Source organism: Oncorhynchus nerka, linkage group LG1 (assembly GCF_034236695.1).
Source record: "Oncorhynchus nerka isolate Pitt River linkage group LG1, Oner_Uvic_2.0, whole genome shotgun sequence".
Classification (NCBI taxonomy): domain Eukaryota; kingdom Metazoa; phylum Chordata; class Actinopteri; order Salmoniformes; family Salmonidae; genus Oncorhynchus; species Oncorhynchus nerka.
In genome coordinates this window covers 33349207-33368426 of record NC_088396.1, presented here as the reverse complement: position 1 = coordinate 33368426, position 19220 = coordinate 33349207, and the positions used below count along the sequence as shown (strand labels likewise).

General features: G+C 47.3%; 2 protein-coding genes across 4 annotated transcripts in view; both read left to right on the top strand.

Moving 5' to 3' along the window:
* Positions 1 to 13490, top strand: part of itprid2 (ITPR interacting domain containing 2) — a 49107-nt gene extending 35617 nt beyond the window's left edge. For all 3 annotated transcript variants that reach the window (XM_029647956.2, XM_029647957.2, XM_029647958.2), the window contains 9 exons: positions 3483 to 3543; positions 6512 to 8664; positions 8870 to 8944; positions 9115 to 9242; positions 9732 to 9876; positions 10157 to 10222; positions 10501 to 10944; positions 11590 to 11709; positions 11839 to 13490. In XM_029647956.2, coding sequence (XP_029503816.2) covers positions 3483 to 3543; positions 6512 to 8664; positions 8870 to 8944; positions 9115 to 9242; positions 9732 to 9876; positions 10157 to 10222; positions 10501 to 10944; positions 11590 to 11697 — 3180 coding nt within the window. In that variant the 3' untranslated portion in view covers positions 11698 to 11709; positions 11839 to 13490. The remainder of the gene's footprint in view (positions 1 to 3482; positions 3544 to 6511; positions 8665 to 8869; positions 8945 to 9114; positions 9243 to 9731; positions 9877 to 10156; positions 10223 to 10500; positions 10945 to 11589; positions 11710 to 11838) is intronic.
* A 3736-nt stretch (positions 13491 to 17226) lies between these two features.
* ppp1r1c (protein phosphatase 1, regulatory (inhibitor) subunit 1C) overlaps positions 17227 to 19220 on the top strand; it is a 54841-nt gene continuing 52847 nt past the window's right edge. Inside the window, exon 1 of the mRNA XM_065018290.1 lies at positions 17227 to 17423. Within this exon, the coding sequence (XP_064874362.1) occupies positions 17331 to 17423 (93 nt within the window). The 5' untranslated portion in view covers positions 17227 to 17330. The remainder of the gene's footprint in view (positions 17424 to 19220) is intronic.

Below are 19220 nucleotides of genomic sequence, written 5' to 3'. Positions count from 1 at the left end.
CGGGTTGAGCAGGGAGTTCAATTTTGATCGTAGTACTGCCCTCAGTTCAATACAAAGTTGTATTTTCTTATCTTTCATCGCTTGATTGTGTTTCCCACAATCCTGGTTTTAGCTGTCCTAGCAGATATTGTGAGGAAAGCGAAGGACACGAACTTAAGCTTATAAATAAGTTAGAATCGTAAGAGAGAGCATATGGACGACCCTGGAGGCTGTTGTTATTGTGGCTCGATCTGCAGTTTTCCCCTCTCCAGATCTTACAGAACAGGGTTATTATAGTTCCGGTAACTGGAGGGGGTGTATGTATCAGAAGTGTGTCTGTGTAGAAATGTCCTGAGGGGGGAAAAAGGCATAGCTCTCAAGTTTAAAATAGGACTTTGTTAATATCACTGCGACCTGATGTTATTCATCCGAATAATAATAGTGTAGTATTTTTTGGTCTTTGTTTTACCACACCATAGATTGTGTGTCTCGCTCTGTGTGTGTGTCTCGCTCTGTGTGTGTGTCTCGCTCTGTGTGTGTGTCTCGCTCTGTGTGTGTGTCTCGCTCTGTGTCTCGCTCTGTGTCTCGCTCTGTGTCTCGCTCTGTGTCTCGCTCTGTGTCTCGCTCTGTGTGTGTGTGTGGGTCTGTCTCTCTCGCTCTGTGTGTGTGTGTGTGTGTGTGGGTCTGTCTCTCTCGCTCTGTGTGTGTGTGTGTGTGTGTGGGGGTCTGTCTCTCTCGCTCTGTGTGTGTGTGTGGGTCTGTCTCTCTCGCTCTGTGTGTGTGTGTGTGTGTGGGTCTGTCTCTCTCGCTCTGTGTGTGTGTGTGTGTGTGTGTGTGTGGGTCTGTCTCTCTCGCTCTGTGTGTGTGTGTGTGTGTGGGTCTGTCTCTCTCGCTCTGTGTGTGTGTGTGTGTGTGTGTGGGTCTGTCTCTCTCGCTCTGTGTGTGTGTGTGTGTGTGTGTGTGGGTCTGTCTCTCTCGCTCTGTGTGTGTGTGTGGGTCTGTCTCTCTCGCTCTGTGTGTGTGTGTGTGTGTGTGTGGGTCTGTCTCTCTCGCTCTGTGTGTGTGTGTGTGTGTGTGTGTGTGGGTCTGTCTCTCTCGCTCTGTGTGTGTGTGTGTGTGGGTCTGTCTCTCTCGCTCTGTGTGTGGGTCTGTCTCTCTCGCTCTGTGTGTGGGTCTGTCTCTCTCGCTCTGTGTGTGGGTCTGTCTCTCTCGCTCTGTGTGTGGGTCTGTCTCTCTCGCTCTGTGTGTGGGTCTGTCTCTCTCGCTCTGTGTGTGTGTGGGTCTGTCTCTCTCGCTCTGTGTGTGTGGGTCTGTCTCTCTCGCTCTGTGTGTGTGTGTGTGGGCCTGTCTCTCTCGCTCTGTGTGTGTGTGTGGGCCTGTCTCTCTCTATCGCTCTGTGTGTGTGTGGGGTCTCTCTCTCTCGCTCTGTGTGTGTGTGGGTCTCTCTCTCTCGCTCTGTGTGTGTGTGTGGGTCTGTCTCTCTCTCTCGCTCTGTGTGTGTGTGTGGGTCTGTCTCTCTCTCTCGCTCTGTGTGTGTGTGGGTCTGTCTCTCTCTCTCGCTCTGTGTGGGTCTGTCTCTCTCTCTCGCTCTGTGTGGGTCTGTCTCTCTCTCTCGCTCTGTGTGGGTCTGTCTCTCTCTCTCGCTCTGTGTGTGTGTGGGTCTCTCTCTCTCGCTCTGTGTGGGTCTCTCTCTCTCGCTCTGTGTGGGTCTCTCTCTCGCTCTGTGTGTGTCTCTCTCTCTCGCTCTGTGTGTGTCTCTCTCTCTCGCTCTGTGTGTGTCTCTCTCTCTCGCTCTGTGTGTGTCTCTCTCTCTCGCTCTGTGTGTGTCTCTCTCTCTCGCTCTGTGTGTGTCTCTCTCTCTCGCTCTGTGTGGGTCTGTCTCTCTCGCTCTGTGTGTGTGTGTGTGTGTGGGTCTGTCTCTCTCGCTCTGTGTGTGTGTGTGTGTGGGTCTGTCTCTCTCGCTCTGTGTGTGTGTGTGGGTCTGTCTCTCTCGCTCTGTGTGTGTGTGTGTGTGGGTCTGTCTCTCTCGCTCTGTGTGTGTGTGTGTGTGGGTCTGTCTCTCTCGCTCTGTGTGTGTGTGTGTGTGTGGGTCTGTCTCTCTCGCTCTGTGTGTGTGGGTCTGTCTCTCTCGCTCTGTGTGTGTGTGTGTGTGTGGGTCTGTCTCTCTCGCTCTGTGTGTGTGTGTGTGTGGGTCTGTCTCTCTCGCTCTGTGTGTGTGTGTGTGTGTGGGTCTGTCTCTCTCGCTCTGTGTGTGTGTGTGTGTGGGTCTGTCTCTCTCGCTCTGTGTGTGTGTGTGTGTGGGTCTGTCTCTCTCGCTCTGTGTGTGTGTGTGGTCTGTCTCTCTCTCTCTCGCTCTGTGTGTGTGTGGGTCTGTCTCTCTCTCTCGCTCTGTGTGTGTGTGTGGGTCTGTCTCTCTCTCTCGCTCTGTGTGTGTGTGTGTGGGTCTGTCTCTCTCTCTCGCTCTGTGTGTGTGTGTGTGGGTCTGTCTCTCTCTCTCGCTCTGTGTGTCTCTCTCTCTCGCTCTGTGTCTCTCTCTCTCGCTCTGTGTGTCTCTCTCTCTCGCTCTGTGTGTGTCCCTCTCTCTCGCTCTGTGTGTGTCTCTCTCTCTCGCTCTGTGTGTGTCTCTCTCTCTCGCTCTGTGTGTGTCTCTCTCTCTCGCTCTGTGTGTGTCTCTCTCTCTCGCTCTGTGTGTGTCTCTCTCTCTCGCTCTGTGTGTGTCTCTCTCTCTCGCTCTGTGTGTGTCTCTCTCTCTCGCTCTGTGTGTGTCTCTCTCTCTCGCTCTGTGTGTGTCTCTCTCTCTCGCTCTGTGTGTGTCTCTCTCTCTCGCTCTGTGTGTGTCTGTCTGTCTCTCTCTCGCTCTGTGTGTGTGTGTCTGTCTCTCTCTCGCTCTGTGTGTGTGTGTCTGTCTCTCTCTCGCTCTGTGTGTGTGTGTCTGTCTCTCTCTCGCTCTGTGTGTGTGTGTGTGTGTCTGTCTCGCTCTGTGTGTGTGTGTGTCTGTCTCGCTCTGTGTGTGTGTGTGTGTGTGTCTGTCTCTCTCTCGCTCTCTCTCTCGCTCTGTGTGTCTGTCTCTCGCTCTGTGTGTCTGTCTCTCGCTCTCTGGTGTGTGTCTGTCTCTCGCTCTCTGGTGTGTGTCTGTCTCTCGCTCTCTGGTGTGTGTCTGTCTCTCGCTCTCTGGTGTGTGTCTGTCTGTCTGTCTGTCTGTCTGTCTGTCTGTCTGTCTGTCTGTCTGTCTGTCTGTCTGTGTGTCTGTGTGTCTGTGTGTCTGTCTGTCTGTGTGTCTGTCTGTCTGTGTGTGTCTCTCACTCTGTGTGTGTGTCTCTCACTCTGTGTGTGTCTCTCACTCTGTGTGTGTGTCTCTCACTCTGTGTGTGTCTCTCTCACTCTGTGTGTGTGTCTCTCACTCTGTGTGTGTCTCTCTCACTCTGTGTGTGTCTCTCTCACTCTGTGTGTGTCTCTCTCACTCTGTGTGTGTCTCTCTCACTCTGTGTGTGTCTGTCTTTCAGGTCCAGAGTAATGAGGATGAGGCTTTACCTGGGACACACAGCACCTCTAGAGCTGGCAGTGGTGAGTCTGGCCTGCATGTTATATACCTTATTACACAGTATAGAGGCTCATACATGCTTATAATAAGTCATAAAACAGTATACCTTTTTAGATGAATGCAAAGTGTTCCTGAACTTCCCATAGTGGATGTCCACTAATATGAATAATCACATTATGACATAAAAACAATGTTCTCATCAGTAGAATTAGTTAACTAGAATTAGTTAATTAGTTAACTGGTCATAATCACCCATCTCTCAAATATTAAATAACATTTTGTGTCTTATGGCAGGTAATTAAATATTTTCTAGCTTCAGTGTACTCTGATGAAATGTTCCATAGTGGCCTTTTAGACAAAAAAAATACTTGAACAAAAGATACTTGTACAAAAAAAGACACAGGTCTTTCCTGTCCAGTTTTGTTCACCGATAATCAATTATAGCATAAGTTTTAGATTAGTGAAGTCAGGGAAGAGGAGGGTAGATATTTAGGGATGCATCTTCATTATGCTGATTGAATTAAGTTTAATTTATCTTTTATTTCTAAGAACATTGGTACTTAGAACACATGGCCCCATGACAATCCATTACAAGTGGGTGACCCGTCTAAAACAGAGGGCCGTTTGTAGATAAAAACCTTGTGTAACCACTAAGCATGTTTCTTTTCCGACTGACCATGATAATCTATTACAACGTAGATCCTCAGGGGTGTGCTCTTTAGGGAATCACTATACTCCAGACCACAATATTTACAAATAGTTTTCATCTATATATTTCATAGCCTTCTATTTACCATCACAAACCGATGCTGGCACTAAGACCGCACTCAACAAGCTGTATAAGGCCATAAGCAAACGAGAAGATGCTCATCCAGAGGCAGGGCTCCTAGTGGCCAGGAACTTTAATTCAGGGAAACTTAAATCTGTTTCTACCAGCATTTTACATGTGCAACCAGACCACCTTTTCTCCACACACAGATACGCGTACAAAGTTCTCCCTCATCCTCCATTTCACAAATCTGACCATAACTCTATTCTCCTGATTCATGCTTACAAGCAAAAACTAAAGCAGGAAGTACCAGTAACTCGCTCAATTTGGAAGTGGTCAGATGACGCAGATGCTAAGCTACGGGACTGTTTTGTTAGCACTGACTGGAATATGTTCCGGGATTCATCCGATGCCATTGTGGAGTATACCACATCGGTCATTGTCTTCATCAATAAGTGCATCGACAATGTCATCCCCACAGTGACCGTACGTACATACCCCAACCAGAAGCCATGGATTACAGGTAACATCTGCACTGAGCTAAAGGGTAGAGCTGCCGCTTTCAAGGAGCGGGACTCTAACCTGGAGACTGCACTCCACACTGCCCTTTCCCACCAGGACAAAAGGAACACCTACGTGAGAATGCTGTTCATTGACTGCAGCTCCGCATTCAACACCATAGTGCCCTCAAAGCTCATCACTAAGCTATGGACCCTGGGACTGAATACCTCCCTCTGCAACTGGATCCTGGACTTCCTGATGGGCTGCCCCCAGGTGGTGAGGGTAGGAAACAAATATGCCACTCTGATCCTCAACACGGGGCTCCTCAGGGGTGCGTGCTAGTCCCCTCCTATTCTCCCTGTTCACCCATGACTGCGTGGCCAAGCACGACTCCAACACCATCATTAAAGTTTGCAGACGACACAACGGTAGTAGGCCTGATCACCGACAACGAGGAGACAGCCTATAGGGAGGAGATCAGAGAACTGGCAGTGTGCTACCAGGACTACAACCTCTTCCTCAATGTGATCAAGACAAAGGAGATGATAGTGGACTACAGGTAAAGGAGGGCTGAGCACGCCCCCATTCTCATCGACGGGGCTGTAGTGGAGCAGGTTGAGAGCTTCAAGTTCCTTGGTGTCCACACCACCAATAAACTATCATGGTCTAAACACACTAAGACAGTCATGAAGAGGGCAGGACAACACCTATACCCCCTCTGGAGACTGAAAAGATTAGGCATGGGTCACCAGATTCTCAAAGGTTTTTACAGCTGCACCATCGAGAGCATCACCGCCTGGTATGGCAACTGCTTGGCCTCTGACTGCAAGGCGCTACGGAGGGTAGTGCGTATTGCACAGTACATCACTGGGGCCAAAATTCCTGCCATCCACGACCTCTATACCAGGCGGTGTCAGAGGAAGGCCCTAAAAATGACCAAAGATTCCAGCCACTCTCGTTATGGACTGTTCTCTCTGCTACCACACGGCAAGTGGTACCGGAGCATCAAGTCTCGGACAAAAATGCTTCTCAACAGTTTTTACCCCCAAGCCATAAGAGTCCTAAACTATTTGCGTTTCTTTACTTACCTACACACACACACACACCTTCTTTTTTCCCCCCGCACCATTGGTTAGAACCTGTAAGTAAGCATTTCACTGTAAGGTAAAATGGTGTATTGTATTCAGCGCACGTGACAAATAAACTTTGATTTGATTTGACACCCCCCCCAAACCCTTGTTTACGCTGCTGCTACTTTCTGTTTATTACCTATGCATAGTCACTTTACCCCTACCTACATGTAAATATTACCTCAGCTAACCTGTAACGCCACACATTGACTTGGTACCCCCTGTATATAGCCTCGTTATTGTTCATTTTTTACTTTTACTCTTAACTATTTTCTTCACTGCATTGTTGGTTAAGGGCTTGTAAGTAAGCATTTCACTGTAAGGTCTACCTGTTGTATTCGTTGCATGTGACATGTCATTTGATTTGGAGCTGATCAAGTCTACCCTCTGGTGTATAATACAACTTTTATAGAGGGATTACAAGTGTGTTATCTCACTGTGTTGCAAATATACTGATGGAACACATGTTTGACTCTACACTGTGAATTGTTAAATTATTTGTTTTGTTTAAACCCAGATTGATGGTCCTTCTTACACTCTGACATCTTTTAATTCTCTCTCACTTTCTCTCCCTCCCTCTGTCCATTACAGAGCAACTACTAAGAACAGCCAGCCAGCAGTCAGACAGTAGTGGCTTTGCAGAGGACCCTTCTACTGACGGCTCAGCTAACTATCTAAAGGTACAGGAGAGCTCCGACAGCTGTGACAGTGAGACCACAGTGACGTCTCACGCTGGGGAGGGGACCACTCCTCTAGCGCTGGAACACCCTGCCTTTGGGAGGCTACAGGGGGAGGAGGAGGAGGGACAGAAACACCTTGTGGCAGACGGAAGGAGGAGCCAGAGCCCTAATGGGGGGGAGGAGGAGCAACAGGAGGTGCCACAGTACACCACCCATCAGTTAGCTAAACAAGGAGACAGAGGGGTGGCCCAAGACTCAGAGCAGGACCAGAAGCATAACACTGCTGAGGAAGCTGCTTCTGTTCATGCCTCTGACACTTTTCAGTTAACTCCTGAGACTTACTGTACTGCTGAGCCTCACGTGGAAGATGATCCTGGTTCTATAGAAGACCATGGCTCCGTCCCGGCCCCAGACTGTAGCTCTTCTGGTGCCCCAGCCAGTGAGGGTGTGCCTGACAAGGTGGAGATGGAAGCCAGAACACCCAGCCCTAGCGCCAGTTGCCCTAGCCTAGGTGCCTCAACCAGGGTCCAAGGGGCCCTTCACAGGGCCCAGCAGAGGGCCTCGTCCTCAGGCCTCCAGGGTCACCGGATGGAGGGGAAGTTGACAGCCAGGGATCTGTTCAGGAGAAGAGCCCCCCTGACGAGGTCCCGATCCCTGCCTACCTCCCTCCTCATCCCCTCCCGTGTGGTCTCTTCTGTCAGGATCCAGTTTGGCCAGGGTACAGTCAGGCACTGCACCCAGCCAGCCTTCTCCTACCAATACACTCCAGAAGAGGAGGAGGAGGTGGGGTCCATTGTGGAAGAGGAGGAGGAGGAGGTTGTTGAAGATGGGTGTCAGAGGAGAGAAAGCTGCCTCTCTACCTTGATTATCAACAGAGGGACTGAGATATCGCATGGCCCCGGGCTACAAAGAGATAGTGAACTGAGAGGTCTTCAGGGCAGGGTACCTCCTTACCCCCTGGCCATCCCCCGCCACCTGACCCGCTCAACCGTCTCACTGCACAGCCACAGCCCCCCTCCTGAGTGGGGAGAGAGGCCTTTGGGGGAGCACCACCGTGCCTGGAGCACCTGTAGCGTACCTAACCTTACCCAACGTAACCTGGCCCACTTCAATAACCCTAACCTCACCCAACATAACGTGGCCCACTTCAATAACCCTAACCTCACCCAACGTAACCTGGCCCACTTCAATAACCCTAACCTCACCCAGCATAACCTGGCCCACTTCAATAACCCTAACCTCACCCAGCATAACCTGGCCCACTTCAATAACCCTAACCTCACCCAGCACATCAACCCTAACTCCAACCTAACACAGCACTACCTAGTCCAACTCAATCAACCTAACCATACTCAACACAACATTGCTCAGCACAACAACCCTAACCCAGCCCAGTACAACCCCACTCTGCCTCATGGCAGTGTCCCCAACCTAGCCCAATACAGCAACCCTAATCCCTACTTGTCCCACCACAATAGTCCCACCCTACCCCATGGCAGTGTCCCCAACTTGTTCCAGTATCAGCCCTCCACCCACCACCACCACACCCTCCATAGCCTCCCTACCCATCCATATGGTAGTGTACCTAACCTTCCCCAGCACACAGCTCCCACCTTACCCCATCATGTGGCCCCTAACTGTCCTCCTTCTAGTGCTCCGTACACTAACAACATGGGTAACCTTCTTCCACACAACTTCCCCTGTTCCCTGTACAGTTCCTCCTGTAACACCCCACCCCTTAGTGCCCCCTTCAGTTCAACTTACCATAACTACAACGGTAACCCCTATAGTGGGTCCTACAACGAGCTAAGCAGCAACAATCCTTATACTGCCCATAGCTCTTACTCTAACCCTTCAAACACACCTTCCAACCTGCCTCATCTCTCTACTGCCCCCTATGGAGGACCATATAGTACTCCATACTTGGGCCACCACCCTCTGATCCCCTACCCTCATGACCCTATGGCTACAACCTCCCATCTTCCCCCAGCCCTGTCTACCACTGAGATGCAACTGAGAAGGGTCCTTCACGACATCAGAGGAACTGTGCAGAACTTGGCTCAGGTGAGACAAAACAACCACAAACCACATAGGTGTTATACAACTTTTTGCAAGGCTCTTTGCAGTTTTATCAACTCGTCTCTGACGTGAGCACTATAATGATTAATCATATGCTGTCTCACTTTCCATCCCACCCATAATGCAAACAGACGTTTGCAACACAGTTCCAGTGACTAAGTACTTTATCTATGGTTTCTCTGCCCTCAAGAATTCATCAGAACGCGGAGCAGACACTCCCGCCGACATGTTCAACCCTCAGAGACCTGCCCAGCCACTGTATGAGGTATACACTCAGCTGAACTGCCACTCTTAAACAAATTAAATGAATGATTATCAATTATGTCCTCAAACCTCCCTGTGGGTGTGTCTCATGTGGGTTAGGATAAAGGAGAATCTCTGCCTCTCTGACAAGTCATATTCTTCCTCTTCTACATCCCCTCCTCCTCCCTTCAGACTTCTCTCCAGGAGCTGCAGGCTAAGAGGAGGAGTCTGAATGTGTTCCGGACTCAGATGATGGATCTGGAACTGTCCCTGATGAAACAACAGGCGTTAGTCTACCAGCACCTCAGTCACGACGAGAGGTAGGCTAGATGCCCTCACCCTGGCGAGCACACGGATGTTGGCATAGTCTGTGATAGCCAGGCAGGCAGACAGTGTTAACAGTGCTATCTGTCTGTTTGTGGTTGCCGGGCAGGCAGACAGTGTTAACAGTGGTCTCTCTGTCTGTTTGTGGTTGCCAGGCAGGCAGACAGTGTTAACAGTGGTCTCTCTGTCTGTTTGTGGTTGCCAGGCAGGCAGACAGTGTTAACAGTGGTCTCTCTGTCTGTGGTTGCCAGACAGGCAGACAGTGTTAACAGTGGTCTCTCTGTCTGTGGTTGCCAGGCAGGCAGACAGTGTTAACAGTGCTATCTGTCTGTTTGTGGTTGCCAGGCAGGCAGACAGTGTTAACAGTGGTCTCTCTGTCTGTGGTTGCCAGGCAGGCAGACAGTGTTAACAGTGCTATCTGTCTGTTTGTGGTTGCCAGGCAGGCAGACAGTGTTAACAGTGGTCTCTCTGTCTGTGGTTGCCAGGCAGGAGGCGGAGCAGCTTCAGGGTCTACGGTCTGAAGTGAGACAGGAGTTGCAGGAACTAGAGCTCCAGCTGGAGGATCGGCTGCTGACCCTGAACGAGCAGCTCCGCTCTGCCAGCCAGCACAGTCTCTACCGCCACAGCATGGTCAGTACCTGGAACTACATCTTGAAACACAGGCACACACACACAGGCAGATACCATCTTTCTCTCTCTCCGTCTCTTTTCTCAACTCATAAACATGTTTGATAAATGGTTTGTCATGACTGTTTCCGCTTGGCACCAGTACTGTGGGTTCCTCTGTGTTCTTCTCATTTGACATCAGGCTACATGTACGTCACTACTCTTGTTTGTTGTTTAGCCACCCATCATATCATCACCTACCCCTCCTCTCCTATATTGTATCATTGATATTTCTCTCCTGTAGGGTATGAAGAGAGGTCACAGCATGGACAGCCTGTCTAACAGTTCTGCTCTGAGAGCTATGGAGCCGGTGAGTAACTGCATTGACTCTAGACTGTTCTTTTCTAGGTCATTCCTCTAGACTGTTCCTCCTATTAATTGTGTGTGCTCTATTCATAGAAATAGAATGAAAAATGAATGTTTTTACTTCCTTCCTAGTATTTGTACCGTCAATGGCTGCCGGTCAACCCATCAGAGCATTGACTTGAAAAGAAATGTCTGTACTAGTCAATCTAATTTTATGGTTCTACTGTTGTCACACTTCTTTCCTCACTGTGTGACATGTATGGTGTGGTTTCTCCCTTCCAGATGTCAGACCTGCTGAGGGAGCAGCTGTACCTGCAGACAGAGCTGGGCTACGAGGGCAGGGCAGAGGGTGGAGCTAGCATGACCCCCAGCTCGGGCCTCTCTTCCAGGTCAGCCAGTCCAACGAGGTCCTCTGGACGTCACCCTGGCCCATCCCACGCCCCGGAGCTGTCCCTCCCAGGTCCCCAGAAGACTGGGATGTACCGGGCTTCTGTCTCCCTCACCCCGGCACCCCCTCCACGGCCTGGTGCTGCCACATGGGTATCCCAGTGCTCAGACCAGGCACTGCCAGTGCAAGGTCCTGGAGAGGAGGAGGAGGAGGAGGTTGGAGGAGGGATAGCAGCTGTAGACCCTCACCTACTGGAGGAGAGGGGCAAAGAGAGAGGAGGAGGTGGTCTAGGAGAAGGAAGAGCAGACAACCCCAATCTACAGGAGCTCATCAAGGAGGTTTGTGAGACCGGAAGTTATCTTAGTTTCTGTTTTGAATAGTAGAGAACATTAAGAAGTTTCCTTACCTGAACTTCTCAAATTGGCCTTGCCCTACAGTATTTGTTGAATAGGGAATGCCAATATTGCCCAAATGTCCAGGACATGTTTTATTATGTCCTTGGCCGATATGGATAAACTTTTTTCTGCTGACAGAAGAGGTGATTACGTAGCTATTGACAGACGGTTCTTCTCATGAAAAATAATTTACTGGTCTAATTTTAAGAGCTTGGCAGGGGACAAATGGAGCACATTTTAAAGGTCCAATAGGAAACTTGGAACTTTTGAATCCTGTTGGCTATGTCTTAGCCATGTGGCCTGATGTAACTGTCTGGCAGTGTCCCAGTTCTTCTGAGGGATGAGATGTTCTTTCTCAGTTCTCTGTTCTCTGACACCTCTCAGTACAGGATGTTCCTGGTATTCAGTGAGGTGAAACCTTCAGAACATTGCAGATAGAAATTTAATAAATAACATTGTTCCATTATGTTTAAGATATCAAACCTACAGGAAATGGACTTTTCCCTAGTGTCCTTGAATTGTATTTTGAGTGAACATAGTATTTGTGTTTGAACATCGTTCCATCTCTGTACCTTCTCCCCGCTTTAGATCAAAGAGAGTCTAGCTGATGAGATCCGTCAGGAGATAGTCAATGAGCTCCTAGCTGCCGTGTCTCCACGACGATCACCTGTGTCGACCAGAGAATATCCGCTGTGAACATGACGACAGGTCCTTATATCATTAATTCATTAGTTGTATAAATCGGTTCTTCAAGCCGGATCTACCTGTTCCAATTCAACCTATACCCCTTGGCAGGTGCTTCTATTTCTAAAAGAATGTTGTTGTTTTCTCTTGCAGTTGAACACTGATGAGGCCTGGTGTAGTCGCCCCAACCTGAACACTGGTGAAGCCATGCACTGAACAGCCCAACAACCCCTTAACACTGTTTCAACTATTTACAGAGATAATGTCAGATGCGTTAACACTGTGTTTCTACCGTAGGAATAGAATTATATTTCTATGGTTTCTACTTCAGAGAGTGTGACGGTGGCTGGTACCTTAACACCTGCATGCCTGGTGACCTGGGAGACACAAATGATGCTATATATTTGCTTTTATAGTGAACTCTTCTTCTGTCTTTAACGGTCCAATTTCAAACACAGAATATTACTTGGTGTGTTTATTTAGCTGAAGACTAACTATGTTGTTAAAAAATCATGAACATTAACCCAAAATGAAATCATTTTGACATACAAAAATGTGTTGAAGGTTAATTCTAGGATTAATTTTTTCACCCTGGCTGTGTGTGACGTTATGTTACGTTAGGCCTATGCCATGATTCTGACGTTGTGTATGGGTTGTATTTAAGCACGTAGATGTGGGTCAGAGTGCATGTCTTGTCCTGAAAGTGTAAGATGACCAAGGTTGAGGAGACTTAAGGCCTGGTTGATGATAATGGTTGTATGGGAGTTTAGTGTCTGCTGTAAATGACCATGCCCTCTTCTAATGCAACCTCTATGAGGAATGAACCAGACCTGGGTTCAAATACTATTTGAAATCTTTGAAGTACTTTGAGCATTTTCTCTTGCCTGCCAGGAGGGTCAGATAGGTGGGGTTTACTGTTTTGGGACTATTATATTAGTGAATTAATCCAGGCATGCTCCGATAAAGTATTTGCACCCAGGTCTAGAACTAACTGTGCAATACATTTCACTGTCTCTGAACTTGAAAAGATCAATAGTAGAAACTACTGTTTTTGAAACGCACCACTTGAAGACAAGTGTATGCATTATATTAATTCCACACTTTTGTCCTGGGGCGTGTTCATTAGGGTAACAATGGAAAACGTTTAAAAGCATTTTTCAACTAAATGAACGTTTCTTATTGGACTAGTAAGTCCAGTAAGTCTCCCTGTTTCAGTCCATTTTCCTCCGTTTGGTGGTTAATGAATCCGACCCAGATGTACGCGTTTTTGTTAGAAAACTGTCTCACGTGAAAAACAAACAAAGTTCACATTCCTAACTGTATTTCTTATCTTAAACAGATTAAAACCACTAAATGTATTTGTCCTGATATATTTTCTTTAAAGGAATGAGGAAAGAGATACTGTAAAAGAGAGACTTCTGTCTTGAACTGGAGAGTAGAATGAACCGTCTATCTCATCTGATAGACTCTGGTAGAACTGTCAAAAGAGCCTATTGTTCCCGCTCATACTTTTGAACAGAATCATTGTGTATTTATGAGTATATTATATTTCAAATGTGAGGATTATAATGTTGTATTTTCCTGCTGGATTTGTAATTATAAGATGAAACAGACATTTATTTTACCACAGATGTTTAATTATATTGTTTTCCAAAATGATTTATTGTTACTAACTGATTTATTTCCATATGTGGCTACTTCCTGCTAATGGGGAGCTTCTTTTTAATCAGATTTTGTTTATCTTTATTTTGGGATGCATGAGGGATTGTCTCTATAGCAAATAATAAAGATTTATTTATTTTCAATAGATTTGGAGTGGTTTTATTTGTGATATATTTTTGCTTTTAAAGGGCTTTTCAGCAGATTGCATCTGGGATTGGGATTCTAAAAGGTATATTGAATGCATGGGACGTCTCCAAATAGACATAATGTATAGAGACAAATGCTGAGTTGATAGCATTGTTTTCATAGTGTGCTCCTCTGTTCAACATCCATCTCAAATGTTTGTTTGACTAAAAATAAAACTTAAAACACTTAAAACACTTTAATTTGATAGCAGAGAAATCCAATGTAGCCTGTGATCACCATGGTAACCTGGCTCTGTGCATGAGGGCATATTGTAGGGCTCTGAGGTGTGTTCTGAGATTTGATACAGGGGACCAGGCTATTGTACTAGTGGTTCTAGAATGAGAGGTCTGAATAGGAGGAGAATGAACCGCTGATAGAGGTGGTCATTGGAAGTTTACACACATTCCATTAAGGGATTCAATGATGTTTCTCAATAGATAGCACAGGTACATCAAAACCCCTCTCTTCCCACGCTCTTTTTTTATTTCACTGATATTTTTCAAAAAGGAGTGTGATAGAGTGCTGCATCAGATGACCTATCCTCTACAATCACCTGACCTCAACCCAATTGAGATGGTTTGGGATGAGTTGGACTGCAGAGTGAAGGAAAAGCAGCCAACAAGTTCTCAGCATATGTAGGAACTCCAAGACTGTTGGAAAAGTATTCCAGGTGAAGCTGGTTGAGAGAATGCCAAGAGTGCAAAGCTGCAAAGGCTGGCTGCTTAGAAGAATCTAAAATATATTTTGATTTCTTTAACACTTTTTGGGTTACATCATGATTCCATATGTGTTATTTCATAGTTTTGATGTCTTCCCTATTCAACAATGTACAATATATGTGTATATATATATATATAAATCCTTGAATGAGTAGGTGTGTCCAGACTTTTGACTGGTATTGTATGTTGATATTTTTTGGTGCTTCATGCATACCTGTAGATTCTGTACTTCTGGTGAAACTCAGACTAACATGCAACTGATAACATCACCTTCCCCCTAAATGCTGAACTGCAGTGGCACACAGAGTCGCCTGTCTGGCCTGCTCCATACCTCCACCCCCTGCCTTTAATTCCCCAGAGGTAGTAGGTCTTTAGAGGCTCAGAATGACCTCAGAGCATAAATGGGCACTATTGACAGCAGTGCAAAAACATACTGTCCCAACATGTGGGCAATGAGGTTTGCATCCCAAATGGCTCCTTATGACCAGGGCTCTGGTGAAAGTAGTGCACTACATAGGGAAAAGGGTGTCATTTGTGACAGCCACAGACTTGTGTTTTGCTGTCTGACTTGGCGAGGTGTAAATAACAGGTCTGTTGCTGAGGTTATTACTTTTCTCCAGAGCTTTCCTTTATATGGTTTTACTGTGGACAGCACTTTGACTCCTGGAGAACTAGAGGACTTGGTGTGAACATTACATCAGTGTACTGTGTTTTGTGTCATGTCTTTCCAGCTTGGATACTCTGCCATTCCTAGACAGATGCCAGACAGAGAAATGGCTCATTTATGGCTCATCTATCAGATTCCTCATTGAGGACTGACGGCATGTCAGTATGTTGTTGTGGTATTGCCACCTCATCTTACTGAAATGGAAAAGTGTTGGTCAGCCCTTGCAGACTACTACACCATCCCACAAACGTTTTATTTATGTATTTATTTATCTTTGTACATATCAGGCTAGAGGAATATTGGAATCCAAGGCAAACAATACATAACATTCTCTTGGATTGTGAGTCTTGCTGAGCTAAGAGAGAACTGAGCTGCACTTCCTAACCTCCTGCCCAATGTATGACCATATTAGAGACACATATTTCCCTCAGATTTCACAGATCCACAAAGAATTCGAAAACAAACCCAATTTTGATAAACTCATATCTACTGAGTTAAATTCCACAGTGTGCCATCACAGTAGCAAGATTTGTGACCTGTTGCCACAAGAAATGGGCAACCAGTGAAGCACAAACACCATTGTAAATACAACCCATATTTATGCTTATTTATTTTCCCTTGTGTACTTTAACCATTTGTACATTGTTACAACACTATATATACATATGACATTTGTAATGCTTTATTCTTTTGAAACTTCTGTATGTGTAATGTTTACTGTTAAACATGACAGGCTTGAGCATACATCACAGAATGTTAGCATTTTTCAGTCCCCTCCCCTGGGGAGAGAGAGGGGGGTGAGAGGCCAGTGACTTCCTGAACTTGGTTTATCAATAATTAACATTGCACCAGCCTTGTTCCTCCGGGGGCTTATATTGCACTTCTGAGCAGTGGTGTCATTATACAGAGAGAGAGAGCACTTGACCCAGCTGGGGGAAGGGAGACTGCTGAGGTAGTGAACTGGACACTCTCATTTTCTTCCTCCCTCCCTCTCCCTCTCTCTCTCTCTCTCCTTTTCTCTCTCCTCTCTCTCCTTTTCTTCCTCGCTCTCTCCTTTTCTCCCTCCTATCTCTCCTTTTCTCCCTTCCTCTCTATCCTTTTCTCCCTCCCTCTCCTTTTCTCCCTCCCTCTCTCTCTCCTTTTCTCCCTCCCTCTCTCTCGCTCTCTGTCTCTCTCTCTCTCTCTCTCTCTCTCTCTCCCCTTTTCTCCCTCCCTCTCCCTCTCTCTCTCTCCCCTTTTCTCCCTCCCTCCCTCTCTCTCTCTCCTTTTCTCCCTCCCCCTCTCTCCTTTTCTCCCTCCCTCCCTCTCCTTCTCTCTCTCTCCTTTTCTCCCTCCCTCCCTCCCTCCCTCTCTCTCGCTCTTTTTCTCTCTCGCTCCTTTTCTCTCTCTCTTTCCTTTTCTCCCTCCCTCCCTCCCTCTCTCTCCTTTTCTCCCCCTCTCTCCTTTTCTCTCTCTCTCTCTCGCTCTCCTTTTCTCCCTCCCTCCCTCTCTCTCGCTCCTTTTCTCCCTCTCTCTCTCCTTTCTCCCTTCCTCTCTCTCTCCTTTTCTCCCTTCCTCTCTCTCCTTTTCTCCCTTCCTCTCTCTCCTTTTCTCCCTTCCTCTCTCTCTCCTTTTCTCCCTTCCTCTCTCTCTCCCTCCCTCCCTCTCTCTCGCTCCTTTTCTCCCTCCCTCCCCCTCTCTCTCTCTCTCTCCTTTTCTCCCTCCCTCTCCCTCTCTCTCTCTCCTTTTCTCCCTCCCTCTCTCTCTCTCTCTCCTTTCTCCCTCCCTCTCCCTCTCTCTCTCCTTTTCTCCCTCCCTCTCTCTCTCTCTCCTTTTCTCCCTCCCTCTCCCTCTCTCTCTCTCCTTTTCTCCCTCCCTCCATCTCTCTCTCTCCTTTTCTCCCCCTCTCTCTCCTTCTCTCTCTCCTTTTCTCCCTCCCTCCCTCTCTCTCGCTCCTTTTCTCTCTCTCTCCTTTTCTCCCTCCCTCTCTCATTTTCTCCCTTCCTCTCTCTCTCCTTTTCTCCCTCCCTCCCTCTCTCTCATTTTCTCCCCCCCTTCTCTCCTTTTCTCTCTCCCTCTCTCTCTCTCTCTCCTTTTCTCCCTCCCTCCCTCTCTCTCGCTCCTTTTCTCTCTCTCCTTTTCTCCCTCCCTCTCTCCTTTTCTCCCTCCCTCCCTCTCTCTCCTTTTCTCCCTCCCTCCCTCCCTCTCTCTCCTTTTCTCCCTCCCTCCCTCCCTCCCTCCCTCCCTCTCTCTCTCGGACGGGGGCAGGGGGAGGTAGGCTGGGCTGTCCAGTAAAGCTATCCCAGGGCTCATAAGGAAGGGAAAGGAGCAGAAGAGAAGAGAGGCTGCTGCTGTGTGCAGCTGCTCCCAACGCAGTCCCCTCTCTTCGTCTCTTTCTCTTACTTTCTTTCCTACTCTCTCTTTCCACAAATATGGAGTCCAGCATGGAGTCCAACAGTCCTAAGAAGATCCAGTTTTCTGTGCCTGTGTTTCAGAGTCAGCTGGACCCTCAGGCATCAGAGCATGTGAGTAAGAACATTCAGTTTCGACACGATATGGTAATAAATGTTTTTACCATTATGACATGGTAATGTGAAGTTAATGGGATGGTGGGCTTGTTGAATGAGTGGGGCTGTGAAGAGCTAGCTCCTCTTGAGACTGACTGGCAGAATAAGCTTTACTTTGATCATGTTATGCCTGGTAGGAAAATATGTTTTATGACATGGATTTCCCCTGCCCCCACCACTTTCTGGATTTATTTGTCACAATCTTAGTTGCCTAAATGTTATTACAACTTCTCAGTGCTTTGAGTGAATATTGATTGGGATATTTTTTAAACTATTTGATTGTATCCTTATTTGTCATTTTTGTGATTTTAGAAAGATCGCTTCATCCCCATTTTTGGCCAACCTCTCCCGCTCCCCACCACCTCCCCACCCACCCCTCTACGAACATACAGTACCAGTCAAAAGTTTGGGCACACCTACACATTCAAGGGTTTTTCTTTATTTGTACTATTTTCTACATTGTAGAATAATAGGGAAGACATCAAAACCATGAAATAACACATATGGAATCAGGTAGTAAGCAAAAAAGGGTTAAATAAATCAAAATATATTTTAGAACCTGGCCAAGGCTTTCGGCTCTGTCAATCACCACATTCTTATTGGCAGACTCTACAGCCTTGGTTTCTCAAATGATTGCCTCACCTGGTGTACCAACTACTTCTCTGATGGAGTTCAGTGTGTCAAATCGGAGGGCCTGTTGTCCGGACCTCTGGTAGTCTCTATGGGGGTGCCACAGGGTTCAATCCTCCAATCCTCGGGCCGACTCTCTTCTCTGTATACATCAATGATGTTGCTCTTGCTGCTGGTGATTCTCTGGTACACCTCTACGCAGACGACCCCATTCTGTATACTTCTGACCACTCTTTGGACACTGTGTTAACTAACCTCCAGACGAGCTTCAATGCCATACAACTCTCCTTCCGTGGCCTCCAACTGCTCTTAAACGCAAGTAAAACTAAATGCATGCTATTCAACCGATCACTGCCCGCACCTGCTCGCCCGTCCAGCATCACTACTCTGGACGGCTCTGATTTAGAATACGTGGACAACTACAAATACCTAGGTGTCTGGTCAGACTGTAAACTCTCCTTCCACACTCACATTAAGCATCTCCAATCCATATTAAATCTAGAATTGGCTTCCTATATCGCAACAAAGCATCCTTCATTCATGCTGCCAAACATACCCTCGTAAAACTGACCATCCTACCGATCCTCGACTTCGGTGATGTCATCTATAAAATACCCTCCAACACTCTACTCAACAAACTGGATGCAGTCTATCACAGTGTCATCCGTTTTGTCACCAAAGCCCCATACACTGCCCACCATTGCGACCTGTATGCTCTCGTTGGTTGGCCCTCGCTTCATACTCGTCGCCAAACCCGCTGGCTACAGGTTATCTACAAGTCTCTGCTAGGTAAAGCCCCGCCTTATCTCAGCTCACTGGTCACCATAGCAGCACCCAGTCGTAGCACGCACTCCAGCAGGTATATCTCACTGGTCACCCCCAAAGCCAATTCCTCCTTTGGTCGTCTTTCCTTCCAGTTCTCTGCTGCCAATGACTGGAACGAACTGCAAAAATCTCTGAATCTGGAGACTCATATCTCCCTCACTAGATTTAAGCACCAGCTGTCAGAGCAGCTCACAGATCACTGCACCTGTACATAGCCCATCTGTAAACAGCCCATCTATCTACCTACCTCATCCCCATACAGTATTTATTTATTTATCTTGCTCCTTTGCACCCCAGTAT